The sequence below is a fragment of the Haliaeetus albicilla genome, chromosome 4 (assembly GCF_947461875.1).
Source record: "Haliaeetus albicilla chromosome 4, bHalAlb1.1, whole genome shotgun sequence".
Taxonomy (NCBI): domain Eukaryota; kingdom Metazoa; phylum Chordata; class Aves; order Accipitriformes; family Accipitridae; genus Haliaeetus; species Haliaeetus albicilla.
The window spans coordinates 21,762,106-21,775,574 of NC_091486.1; the positions used below are offsets into that span (position 1 = coordinate 21,762,106).

At 36.9% G+C, this 13,469-nt stretch overlaps 1 protein-coding gene across 1 annotated transcript in view; it reads right to left on the bottom strand.

Moving 5' to 3' along the window:
- Positions 1-13,469, bottom strand: part of LOC104317982 (sodium channel protein type 1 subunit alpha) — a 101,661-nt gene that overhangs the window by 10,174 nt on the left and 78,018 nt on the right. Inside the window, exon 22 of the mRNA XM_069781296.1 lies at positions 3,706-3,987. Coding sequence (XP_069637397.1) covers positions 3,706-3,987 — 282 coding nt within the window. The remainder of the gene's footprint in view (positions 1-3,705; positions 3,988-13,469) is intronic.

The window sequence follows — 13,469 nt, forward strand, 5'->3', positions numbered from 1 at the left end:
GTTGCTTTTCTTTAGGGACAGAGAAATACTCAAACAAGTTCAGACCAAGAAATGAAAAAAAGAAGTTTGGAGATCCACATAGACCAACATGAGCTACTCTGCATCATAGAAGAAAAAAATTCTTATAGAGAGAATGAGTACTTATATGACTGATGGCATGAATATTTACACTCGAAATTATGTAAGAATTTTGGAAAATAGTCTCTGATCAACAAAGTCTGTAAAACTTGGTTATATCAATGGCATGTATTGTTAGCCTGTATTTTGGGGCAGAAAGAATTATAACATTGCTATCAATACTAAAGATTTTCCACACACACCCCTCCCCCAAAAGAAAAAAAAATACAACATGCAACCCAAAAATTAGTTTATGTTCTTTTCTTAGGTCCCTCATTCCAGAAATTCATTTGCCATCACTGCCAAGGAAACTCAAGAAAGAGCTTGTCAGAGAGTTCTTTTTGCTTAAAAAGCCACACATTTCCAATCTATTTTTTTGAGCCTAGAATATTTCTTTCTGAAATTATCCCACTTCTTTTGAGTATTTCTATGTAAAATACCTATGTTTCTTTTCTATATTGCTCTTTAAAAGAGTGCTTTATTTCTGCGATGAACAGACCCATATACTACCAGAAACGGCTTTTTGTGATTAAAACCAAAAATTGTTCATGGGACTAATTTATGTCGTTCCCAGAATAATAAGGTCCTCAGTGCCAGGGTTTGGACTTCTTTTGGCTGGTTTTCATTTGGATTTTTTTTGTTATGAAAATGGTACTACTTCCAGTAGTATTCACTCCAGATAGAAAACCTCAGTGATACAGAAGATAAATGTGGTATTACCTATAACCCAGCTGAAGGGATAGACAATATTCTTCTTTGACTGGCTCAAAGGGCATGAGTCAGAGGGTAAAATGGAGAATGGAAATAATACTGGATTGTAAGAGCAGCTTTCTGTAGTTAGTTTCTAGCTTCCTGAAAAAGGGACCTTGTATCAGTACCTCATGCATTGATACTTCTCACTGAGTTTGTCATTAGAAAAATGACATTGACCACTATGGGTTTATTTTCTCAGGTCCATCACAACCTAAACAAAAGTCTGTGCCTGAGGTTGTTAAGGTGGAGAACCAAATGACTTCAGTAGACTTTTCAACTAATCATTAAGATGTTAAAAAAAGGCCATTAATGTTCACATTGGGTGCACAGAAAGCATATCCACTTGCAACCATGATTTTTAATCAGACTTTTCAGGCTTAATACCTTATTTTGGGCCAAATACTCACATTTCAATAGCTTTATCTTTGTTTCTGACTTAGTAATGGATACCTCTAATTGAGTAATGCCTTAGTATTTACTCATCTTTACTGTTACTACAAGCTGAATAGGAAGAGTAGGGAAATCTAGGGTTATGACATACCTATTCACTTCTCATGTTTCTTCTGAACACAATGGCTTTAGAATCCTGTTCTAGATTCTCATCCAAAGTACTTTATATATCAGATAGAAAATCACCTTATAAATATCTTCTTTGATTGAAAAAGTAATGTAAGAATCTAAAATATTTATGAATTGTGGCCTTTCTTGTGTTCTTCAAGGTGAAAAAACCACAGAATCTGCACATTTGAAAGCATTAACTGAAATCAAACTAATATTTTGTTTTCTCCACTCTAGGGCTTTTACCATTCCATAACTGCAAAATCACTACTAGTGGCTTACTTACCAAACCCTGAAAGATGCAGGGCCAATGTCTGTTTTGTGCAATGTCGGAAGTGCCCTGCTTTTTTCTGGTATGTCTATTGGCAAATTTCTCCCAATTTGCCTGCCAGAACAATCCAATAATTTAAGAATCTAAGTCTTCATGTTAGAAATATTTGTTGCTTTTCAATGAAGAGAAGATGGGATAAGATGCATAGCTGGGACACTTAAAGATATATGACTGCAAGTAGCTGAGGGGTGGTGACTGTGGCCACAAAGCCAGGAAAAAATGTACCTGGTGTTATCCCTGTCCCAGAACAGACTAGGCTACTACTGGAAGAAGAGTTGCAGACCACTTGGAAAGAGTTTTGTTGATGTCTTGTTTCTCCTGAACATGTGTAATAAAGCATTGTGCCCCCGACGCCAAGGGGTATTCCAGGCCAGTGGATTTCAAAAATAAGACAGAGAAAAGAAATATTTAAAGTCTTTCTGTTACGATTCAATTTTGTTATCAAAATCAAATTCTATTCAGTAGTTTATTTCTTTAATACTGCTGGTCCCTCTGTGCTCTTTCCTGATGTGACAGTAAAGGAAGTAATCTTTATTAAGACAGGCTGAGAGAGTTGGGGTTGTTCAGCCTGGAGAAGAGAAGGCTCTGGGGAGACCTTATAGCAGCCTTCCAGCACCTAAAGGGGGCCTACAGGAATGCCAGAGAGGGACTTTTTACAAGGGCATGTAGTGATAGGACAAGGAGTAATGGCTTTAAACTGAAAGAGGGTAGATTTAGATTAGATGTAAGGAAGAAGTTCTTCGCTATGATGGTGGTGAGGTACCGAAACAGGTTGCCCAGGGAGGTTGTGGATGCCTCATCCCTGGAAGTGTTCAAGGCCAGGTTGGATGGGGCTTTGAGCAACCTGATCTAGTGGAAGGTGTCCCTGCCCATGGCAGGGGGGTTGGAATTAGATGGTCTTTAAGGTCCTTTCCAACCCAAACCATTCTGTGATTCTATGATTCTAATCATAGTAAAATTTAAATTGTCATAGTTATCAGCCACACAGGTGAGATGCTACATTAGCTGGGAGAGGCAGTTCACAATTCCCAGAACTATTGTTTTAGACCCTGTGCAGGGCCATGTCAATACCACTGTATCATGTTAATAATTTGTATTATTGAGATTTCTTATGCCAACATAAAAGCTAGAAACTTATTTTAAAACTATAAAAATGAAAACTAAGATTCTGCAGAACTAGATAGTAACCTCAAAAAAACATAGAGGTTGCTGAATGCACACAATATGGGTTAGAGTCCAGCATTTTCTTGATTAAGTTGGGTCAGATTATCAGCTACTCCAAAAGACGAAGATAGCATTGTGAGGACACAATTTTTAATACTGAAGGCATAACTTTATAGTATCTTTCTGCATATGTTGTCTTCCTTCTCTTCTTCCCTCCATTTTTGCTAAGTAAACTCCACTAGGTGCTTATGCACAGAAATAGCAGGGAAAATATTTCATAGATTATAGTATCTAATGTTATTTTTCTTTTCTTCTTTCTCTTCTGAATGAGAAATTGTTTCTTAGTTCACATAAGTCTGCATGGTGGCAGCCACATGACTGAGAGGGGATTTCCTACCTGGAGTTCTTCTGTGTGACTTAATCACACTAATGCAGATTTTTGTTTTTTTAGCAACAGTAAAAGTTAAAGTATTCAGATAGCTGAATACCATTCCTAGATACTTGTAGAAACTTTTAAAGGTAGAAGGGGCTGGAGGACTAAGAGATCTATAAATAGGAAGAATAGCACTTGTTCTGTCAGATGGCCTAAAAATTCTTTATTCATCTTAGTAGGCTCTACTTGCTGCTTACTATGAAAAGAGTAATCAAGTATCAGTGCAGCAGTATTACTAAGTCACAGATAAAAATCATCAGTTAAATATGTTTTCTGTCTTTGTTGCTAGAATTGCTTTTCACTATTACATATAAACAGTAAGAGGTATATATAAAGAGTGATCACTTACTACTTGAAGTAAAGAAAGATACCCAAATCCTACATTATCAAAGTTTACTTTCACGTTTTTCCATCGGGCACTTTGATTGTTTTTTATGAGTTCCTCGCACTGACTAAAATTGTTGATTTGGTCGACTTCAAACCTTTCATCAGTTGTGGTGTTAACACAGTAGTAGAACTTCCCAGCAAACAGATTTACTCCCATGATGCTGAAAATTAGCCAGAATATAAGACAAACGAGAAGCACGTTCATGATGGATGGAATTGCTCCTAAAAGGGCATTCACAACCACCTAGTACACAAATACAGGGGGAAAAAGAAAAGAGTGTAAGAATATTTACAACAATAACATTTTGTATACTGTTTTACCAATACTTAATAAATGCTTGTTCAGAAACTAATACTATAAATGTTAAAGCAGTACATTAATAACTGTAGTGTTGCACTGTTCTTTTAAATACTTAACATTAGTATATGTAATGAAAAGAAAATAAGTGAGAAAATTAAAATAATTAAAAGAAAAACAAAAGAGAAGACTTTGTGGTAGTAAGATGAAGCCTGACACTGATGTGTTCTATATAAAAAAGACAAACATGTTAAATATAAATACAGACATAAAATTCTAAAAATGTATCAAATTATAGCTTAAAAATGCTTAAAGAAAAATGGCAACCTGTAGATTTGATCAACATAGCTTTGAAATTTAAGCTGAAAACACAAATGCCATGAATCTAGAAACTAAGCTCTACATTAAAAGGATTATGCAGGAATTAAATACATATCTTTATTGCCTTATTGTTCCATGCAAGAATATAACAAAGATTAATTTCTTTGTATAGAAAAGCAAGACAGTTTTGCAATATGTGTCTACTTGAATCAACATAATTTATTTCAAGCTCCAGTCTTATTGTTTCATGTATTGAGTTTAAGTCAGTAATACCCTTCATTTATCTAAAGAAGGACATATATCAAGGACATATTTAGGGGTTTTGATTTTGCATTTTAAATTATTTTTGGCCAGTTGCCTTCTCAGCCCCTTGCAAGCAAGATGTCAATAATTACTTATGTAGATAAAAAGTGTATTTTTCTGATGTATACAGTAATTAATCACATGTGTCTGTCAGAGCTATCAAAATTTTTGTGATATTTGTTTGGCTAATAGCTGAGCAATCATCTCCCCTGAAGTATCCAATACCAGATCTCATTTCCAAGTTATATTTTATTTTAAATTTTACTTTTTTTCTCTGTAGAAGTTTTAGGACCTTGTAGGAAGGTAAAGTAAAATACATAGTAGGGCTCTGATTCTCAGTAATCCAATTCCTGCAGTAAGACAGGAAAGGATTGGCATGGATACTTGGGGCGTATTAAGGTATCTTAGTCCATCTTTGTTCCCTGCTTTCTGCAACATAGAGGGATCTTCCCCACTACCAACATAATTCTGAGCAAACTCAGAGCTGCTCAATCTTACTACCTGTATTTCACAGCCTCTTGAAGGCCTTTGGAAGCGGAGTATTGTAGTTGTGTTACTCGTCACTCAGCACCCTCCTCCTCCCAAATGTTATGGCCAGGAATTAGGACCTGTTTAGAGATCTTAGGTAGAAATGTTATTTTCAGGGCATATTTTCTTCTCATTTTAAGGGCCTCCTCCACTGCCAGAGAGTAGAAATGGGACCTTTCTGTAACTGAGAATTAGCCTTATCTTTTATAAAACCATGAATTTTTTAAAATTTAGCTTTTCTTGGCAGCTTCTATTTTTGGTGATAACTTTAAAGGAAGCATGCTTGCTTCTTGAGATTTCTGTTATAGAAAATGTGAAGTATCTAGGTGATATATGCATAAACTAGCCATTTAAAAAGGCTAACAAGGTCCCAGTAATATTTTGAACATAAGAAACCATTTTCAAAAAAGTGAGAGAAATGGTTTTTTCCTATCCTGTAGGGAGAAGAAATCTGTTGCTACTTAGCTTGATGGAACTGAGAACAACATAAAAATTAGGAATGCAATGATTCTGGAATTTATTCCAAGTCTGACCTGATCTATGACACTGTATTATGCTATTGCCGCTTTGAAATTCTAGGCCAGCTAGTGCTTGTCTTAGCTTTTTATTTCTTCCCCCCCTTTTTTTTTCTTCACCCTTAAAAATGTTCTGGATGTGTTATATTGATTGAATTCCTCTGTTTAATCATGGTGAAAAACCTGAAAATAAAGATGTCAAGAAAGAAAGATGGGGATATAGTCCTGCAACTGAAATAAATTAAGGTTACCTGTGCTCACACAAAAATGGTCTTGTGTGAATTAGGTGCCTGTAGCAGTTATCTTTTTAACAACCCTGAGATCCATTGGACCACAGCACAGATCCAGAACAGGCAGCAGAATACTAACAGCTACCATAATTGTTGTAACAATTATGAACTGGTAATAGTTGTAGAAAGAAAGATTTCTACAAAATGCCATCAGTGTGTCTCACATCTTTAGATGAACAGGTAATGCAGTCTCGCTACTGAGACTGCGAAAAGATCAGCCACCTCGAATAAGAAGTGAAGAGCTTCCAGCAACTGTTCCAACAATGGTTCCAACAACTTATTTCATATAGGTCACTGAAAACCCATCAAATGGTAACAATTTTTGGTCACTACTGACCTGGCCTGGATGCGAACTGGTGACCTAGAGATGAAAGGCTCTGTATCCTATTACCAACCCCTTGAGCTATCCAGTCCCCCTGGAAGGTTTTTTAAGAAAAGAAGAAAAGAAAATTAAAACTTTTAGAAGTCGTTTTCCGTTTGCTTTTTGTTTTTGTTTGATTTTTGATTTTTTTTTCCCCACCAGTGTTAAGCCTTTGCCCTATCATATTTATAATGTAAAACTGCATTTTTAGATGCTGGTCAGATGCTTGGCTGACTGTAAAGTCCACCTCAGGAAGAAGTCTTTAATTTCTTCAACACATCAGTTGGAAGCAATTGCTTTATCAGTGTTTTCTGTTTACTTTTTTGGTATTTGCTTTGGAAATAGCTGAGGTATATCAGGATAAGCAGGACATTAGCTTACATAATATACATCCAGGATAGCACCCATACATACACACATGACACCTACACACATCAGTTACAGCAAATGGACAGAAAAAAGTGAGAACCAATTCAAAAGTGAACTGAATGCAAAAGACCAATTAGCATTTCTTAATGAGTTAAAAATTTAGCAAATAAAAATTGTCAATCTTGTCTTGTTGAAAAGACTCTGTAGTGGGTTAAAAGAATGTTGGCAACCGCAGCTCTTATTTTTGCTCTTTCTTCAAATCTAGATCAGATGTATATGATTCTAAATGTATTTTTTATTTTAAAGGGGGCTGTTCTTTTGGGCCTATTTTCTGCTATTCCTTGATACAGAATATAATACCAATACATTGGGAAAAGATGTTTGCAGAGTTGTTTGTTTGTTTTAAATTACCTATATATTTCCTCAACGCTGGGCTGTTGGTGGTCATGCTGACTCCAGTAAGCAAGCTGCAAAAGCCCAAGCTGATTCTGCTTGTTCACCTTCCTATAGCTTCAGGTAGGTGGAATAGCAATAAGTGCAAGTGAGAAGCAACACCTGACACCTACAAAGACAAATGGGCTCTGCCTATTTTACACCTCAGTTGATATTCATCCAGGAAAAAAAATTGTTGTGGCAAACCATGTCTCCTCTAGAGGAAAGCAGTATCTCATATATATATAAACACACACACACACACACACAATTTTTTCATGTTTACATTTTCATAACATTTATCTTCCAACATCAGATATATATGTAAGATAAAAGAATTACTGCAATGCTAATTGTCTGTCTTATCTTCTAGCTGATATGACATTACGTCAATACAAATTAGTAGTCCAGTTCGGTTTTGTTGTTGCTGTTTATATCTTTTTTTGGACAACTGTCCAAAGAAGACAGCAAAATGGAACTGGGGGAAAAAAAAAAAATCAGTTTTGCTACCAGAGCTGTGCATATGTATAGAATGAGGACTGTGCAAAATACCAGCTTATCCCTGCTGTATGCGTAGAAGATAAGAAAGCTTTACTAGATTCAGCCTTGCTGTGGGGGACATATCTGAAACACATAGTGAGATATAAAAGTATTATAGTTCCCACAGCAAAATAGCTTCAATAGATCCTGGCACCTCAGCAACCACAGGCTTTCCAGGAGTTCCCATATTGGACCTGATTAATAGATATGTCAGGGCCTCCCGATATCTGTATACAAACCAGGAACAATCTTCATCGGTACTTATCCATTTTTTCCATAACTTTTGCAGCTTCCATGAAGAAATTCCAAACTCTGTCCCTGGTGCAAATGAGGAGGAAGTTACTATCTTCGGGACGGAAAGGAAGATTATAGGATTATGTCTGGAACATTCTTCCTACTTAAAATGACAAAGTACTTTATTTGCCTCCACTTTGGAAGTTGTCAACTTCGTAATTTTATGCTTAAACAGGAAAAGTTTCCCAAAGATTTGATGTGCCAGATCTCATATCAGAGTCCTTTGAAGGAGTCCATCAAAGACTATAGAGGTTATTTAACTGCTACCTCGTATTTTTTTTTTTTTCTGTGTGTACATTCTCACGTGAGATTTGCATACAGAAGCACAGAAAGCCAAATAACTTTTACTTAACCAGGACCTGTACGGACGAAATAAAACCTTATATTCTATGCATGCTATATGGCCCTAACAAGCATAAGACATGTTCCTCTTGTACTCAGTTCTTTGATAGCTGGGAAAGCCTGAGAAGCATTAGGGAACTCCAAGGAAGAGGAACAAGTTGTGAGCTTGAATACATATGTCAAAAAAAGAGAATAGTTTCTTTCCCTTTAAGTAACTAACTATCTGTCTATTCACACAGTCGTAGACTTCAGGTGGTGCTTGTTACCAAAAGCCATTCATCTCTCTCTTAGCAGTACAGGGATTGAAGAGCCAGTTGTTCAAAGACAGCAGCATGCAGAGGGAGTTTGGCAATAGCATACGTAGCAAAAGCCGCATTAGAGCAAAATATGAAAATTCATTCCTGACTCAGATGAAACACTGACACTGCCTGGGGCAGGATTTGAGAGTAAGCTATGAGTATTGCCTTGTCTTGAACACAGATGAGGTAAGAACATCTGCCATAAGATCATGAATCTCCCCTGCTCAACTGGCCAAAGCCCAGCTGTCCACAAAGCTGCCAGAGAGAGCATTTGCACTGAAAGATGAAGTGAGCAAGTAGCCATTGGTTTAGATTCTTGGTCACCGCAGAGGTAAGACTGCTGGAATGAGCAGGTAGGTATGCTGTGAGGGGACAGCAATGGAGGCTCAGGTGACATACATGGTCTGAGTTTAGTGTGTTCTCATAGTGAAGGACTTCGATGACATCACACAAGGAAGGCTAGAAGATGCTGAAACCACACTGACTTGACCAGGTGCTGGGTATCAGGTAACAGACAGGTGTATTCTCTCTTAAACTGTGGAGGAGTTGAGGCAAGGGAGGAAAGGACATAAGGAATACAGTAACTTTCCCAGTCAGGGGATTGAAAGAGCATCTCAGGTAGACCATGAAGAAAGCCGATACCTGAATCAAAAAGATGAGCACTGTCTGATAGTCCAAGGCAAGGAATCTTTGGAACAAACCTCTGTCTTGAGAATTATCATCCCTTGCTCTTTGCATTCATGAATCAACAGCTATAAGAGAACCAGTGAATCAGCTGATTTATTTGTATTACGGCAGCATAAACATACCACTGGACTTTCACAGGCCAAGCACCAACACAGTGAGATCAGCTGTCCAGCAGCTTGAATTCAGTGTATGGCTCTCCTTCATGTACTTTTAACTGATAGCTTTTCCACTACCACTGGATCCTCTATCGTAAGTATTCTATGCATTTTCTAGTTTACCCATCACGAAACACGGGCACATGTTCCTGTCAGATGAGTCAGAAATATATAATAGGAACTTCTCTATATGGAAATAATGGTGTTTTCCAAAGACTGGTCCTTACAAAAACAGACAGATGCTCATAAGGTGACATGCAATCCAAAATTTTGTTATGCAGATCAAATTTAAGGGAGGTATGCACCCATTCTGCTCTTTTCATAGAAAGGAAGACCCCTAAATCAAAGAAGTTCAAAGGAAAAAAAAGAAACCAAACCCTACACCCCAAACCCATGGATTTTACTAATTGCACAGCAAAACCAAATCCACAATATCAATTGCCCTATTGACAAACCCTTTTGAAAGGTAATTAGAAATGCAAAGGTAGGTAGTATAGAGCAAAAAGTTCCCAAGAATTCTTTAGAGTACCTTCCCCCCAAAATACTTGAACAACTCCTCAGTCCCCAGGGATGAAATTAATCTCATAACTGTACCTATGAAGAATGGGAAAATTTGTGCAGAGTATCTCTTAGTAAGCTTTTGACACTTTGGTGATCACAGATGGCTTTGAGTTTATGAGATGGCAGTCCCTGGCATTTCACTACTAAAATTGTATACACAAAGATAATCTGGAACCTTGTAGATATGCAGTGTGACGTAAAACACGGCACTAGATTTCTAGAAGAGAAGTACCTTAAGAAACGTGCAATTCCTTCAATTTTCTCATTTGGTTTGTCAGGTAAAAAGAGGAAATGCGTGGACCTGCAGGGCAATCAGTGGTGATAAAATCTTAATCAACAAACAAAACAGAAAAAAATCTCAGCAAATACAATTTTCATCAATTATGAGATCATCTACCAGTGCAGTGATGAAATTTGCTACTGTCCAGGTTTGTGCAAAGATTAACAAGAGTGAAGGTGAGCTTAAACATTTAAATAATTCAAATTAAAATTGTGAAATCCTTAAAATAATTCAGTTGGAAGATGCCCAGTTAATGATAACTATTTGAGTTCATTTTCATTGTGAGAGCATCTTGTGATAGACAGCACTGAGATCATGATCAGCAATGTGATAGCCCTATGTAAAGTGTAAACAATCTCTAACAAAATAGGCCTAATTCTTTTTCATAGGCAGAAGTTTTTAACCGGGTAGGAGATGGGTTTGAACCTGTGAAACAGTGAATTATAGCTGTTAAAAATCAAGTCAAGATTTCTGCTGATATTTTACTCCAAATATGAGGATTTGTACAGAAGTATACACATGCATGCACAAGAAAATTTTTTTTTTCCTTTTTAAACCTAACATCTACCATCTAAACATCAAACCTTGTGTAATCCTTTTTCATCCTAAACAATTCAGAGCAAGTTATAAAGTTGAAAGGACTGGCACCTGAATGGCAAAACAGGGATTTCATCTGAATTTCTACTGTCTTAAAATTCCCCAAAGCCTGAACATTCAAAGTACTATTTTCTCACTCAGTAAACATGACACTTGGGAGCAACTTCTTTTCAAAAAAAAAAAAAAAAAGAAAAAGAAATCACTTTAGAATTTATCAATAATCCCTGTTTTTTTCCAAAGTACAGTATACATGTAATGTAAACATCTTGCACCAGTAGTGTAGTACACATGCTGGTTGTGTGTTTACAGTCCCTACTGGAAGGCAGGGACCATTTTGTTTCTGCAATATCACGTGAAAGCAGCACCTTCGCTCCTGTTGTCCCTTCCCACATGCGACCTGCGAGTGTTTGTAAGGCGGTAGGGGGCTCAGCAAGACAAAGGTGGCTGGGGCAGTCCCTTTCTTCTGACCAAATAATAACAAAAATGCTGTAACAATGGCTTCCTGCTCTCCCTGGTACTACAAAACAGATGATGAAAACTGCCTTTCTCTGAAGTTAGAGTCACTTCTACAAGTCATAACACAGCAGAAAGTCAGTGGGATCGGAGGAAATGGGTATGGGATGTAAATTAGGAGAAGCTATGTCCGTTGGAATTGTTCCTCTCACAAAGGCAGCGGAGGTGCCTGGCCTGTGGGCCAGCAGACAGAATACAAACACTGCCCAGTGCAGAGGGTTAAGACTGATCTTCAGTGGAGGCTTTGGGCTCTTTGCCGCAGTTACTTAGTGTGAGGTTTGGAGGTGCCCATGAAGGAAGATAACTGATGATGCAGTACAGGAAAAATTTTCCCACACAAGATACCCTGTCTTGTCTGAGTGTACCCATGGAGTTTAATGGAAGAGGGATGTCATGTATAGATATATAAGGATTAAAAGTTCTTAATGTTGAAGGGATAAAGTATATGTACATTCCTACAGCAGTAATGTAGACAGGAACTTTTATTCAACGATAATAAAGAAAATTTATCACATTTTTCCAACGTTTATATCAGGTAGTAAAACATATCTGGCAGTGCAACCTAGCAGGTGAGGACAGAATAGGGGAGGGAGAAAGGGAGAAGAGGGGGAGAGAGAGAGATTGCGATAATTCTTTTGCTTGCCAATACATACTTTAACAAGACACCTCAAAACTACATATCTTTCTCATTGAGTAGCTTGGAATGGGTACACTGAGAAGCATGCTGCATACGCTTGATGATCAGCTATGAACTGACTTTGGAGACAACAAAGGATGAGAATTAAATATTTCTGTGAAAGTGCAACTTACTTGACATGATCCAAATAATGATTCTAGGGAGGAACTAAGGTGAATCTAAAAATGTAAATTCATCCAAGTTATTAAAACCTTCTCATTCTCAACTAATTACTCCTCTCTATTTTATCTTAATGGACTTCTTGTGAGAAAGTGTTATAACTTTGTCCCAAAACAGAAATCAGGGAGGTTCACCATGTTTGTATGAATGTGTGATCTATAATCCACTAATTAAGTTCCACTGTTCCAGTATTTACCTCACTGTAAAAAACAAAACTGAACCAAAAATCAAATACCCCCCCAACCACTCAAAAAGAAATAACACAAACCTCCCCCAAATCCCTTATATCAAATAAGAATTTCCCCTAACCCAGCTTGTGTCTGTTGCCTCTTGTTATCACTGTGCACATTTGAGAAGAGTCTGGCTTTGTCTTTTATCTATCCTCCAACCAAAATTAGAAGTAGCTTAGTGATTTTGCCTTTGAGAAGTGCATAGAAGAACTGGAATATTGCTACCTTTGCTACACAGTTTGCCTTAATGCCATGTATATATAGATAATTTATTCTTAACTACATGACCTGTGATTATGTAAGCCCAGAATCACGTAACATTTAGAAAAATGTTTAGGAAAGTTAGAAGTAAAGGAAAAAATAAAACTGAAATCTTATTCTAGCAAACTAATGCTTATCCTTAATTTGGGGTCACTACAAAGTAGCAAACAGAAAGTTTGTAAAAGTAAATTATGGTAGTGAGACTAGAATATTATTTAAATCAAGAAAAAAAGCAAAAAATGTTGCATCATGAAAGAAATCAATGCATTTTTAGAACTGGCATGAGAAGCACCTCACGTGAAACAACTGAAAACATTTGAATATTTATGACAAGATTTATGACAAGGTTTTCAATTCTTGAGTAAAATGCAGACGGTATTGGAATACAGGGTGAAGATTATTAGAAAACTACCATTTAAAGCAGGAACTGTAAAGAAAAATTTGGATTTACCTAAGAGTATGCAAAGAAAAGACAGGCAGATGGAAAGAATCAGAGAGACCTGACAAGGAGGTACAACTAAATCTTAATCTTAACAGTAATGAACAAATGAAGTTGAAGCAAGAGATAAAAGATCTCAGAGGAAAAGAAAATCACTCCCTTAACAAGCCAATTGCAGTCTTTTCTACTTTTCCTTAATTGTTACTGTACAAGTGCAGCTGACTGAAGAATGCTTCTGCTAGTGAATTTTATCTT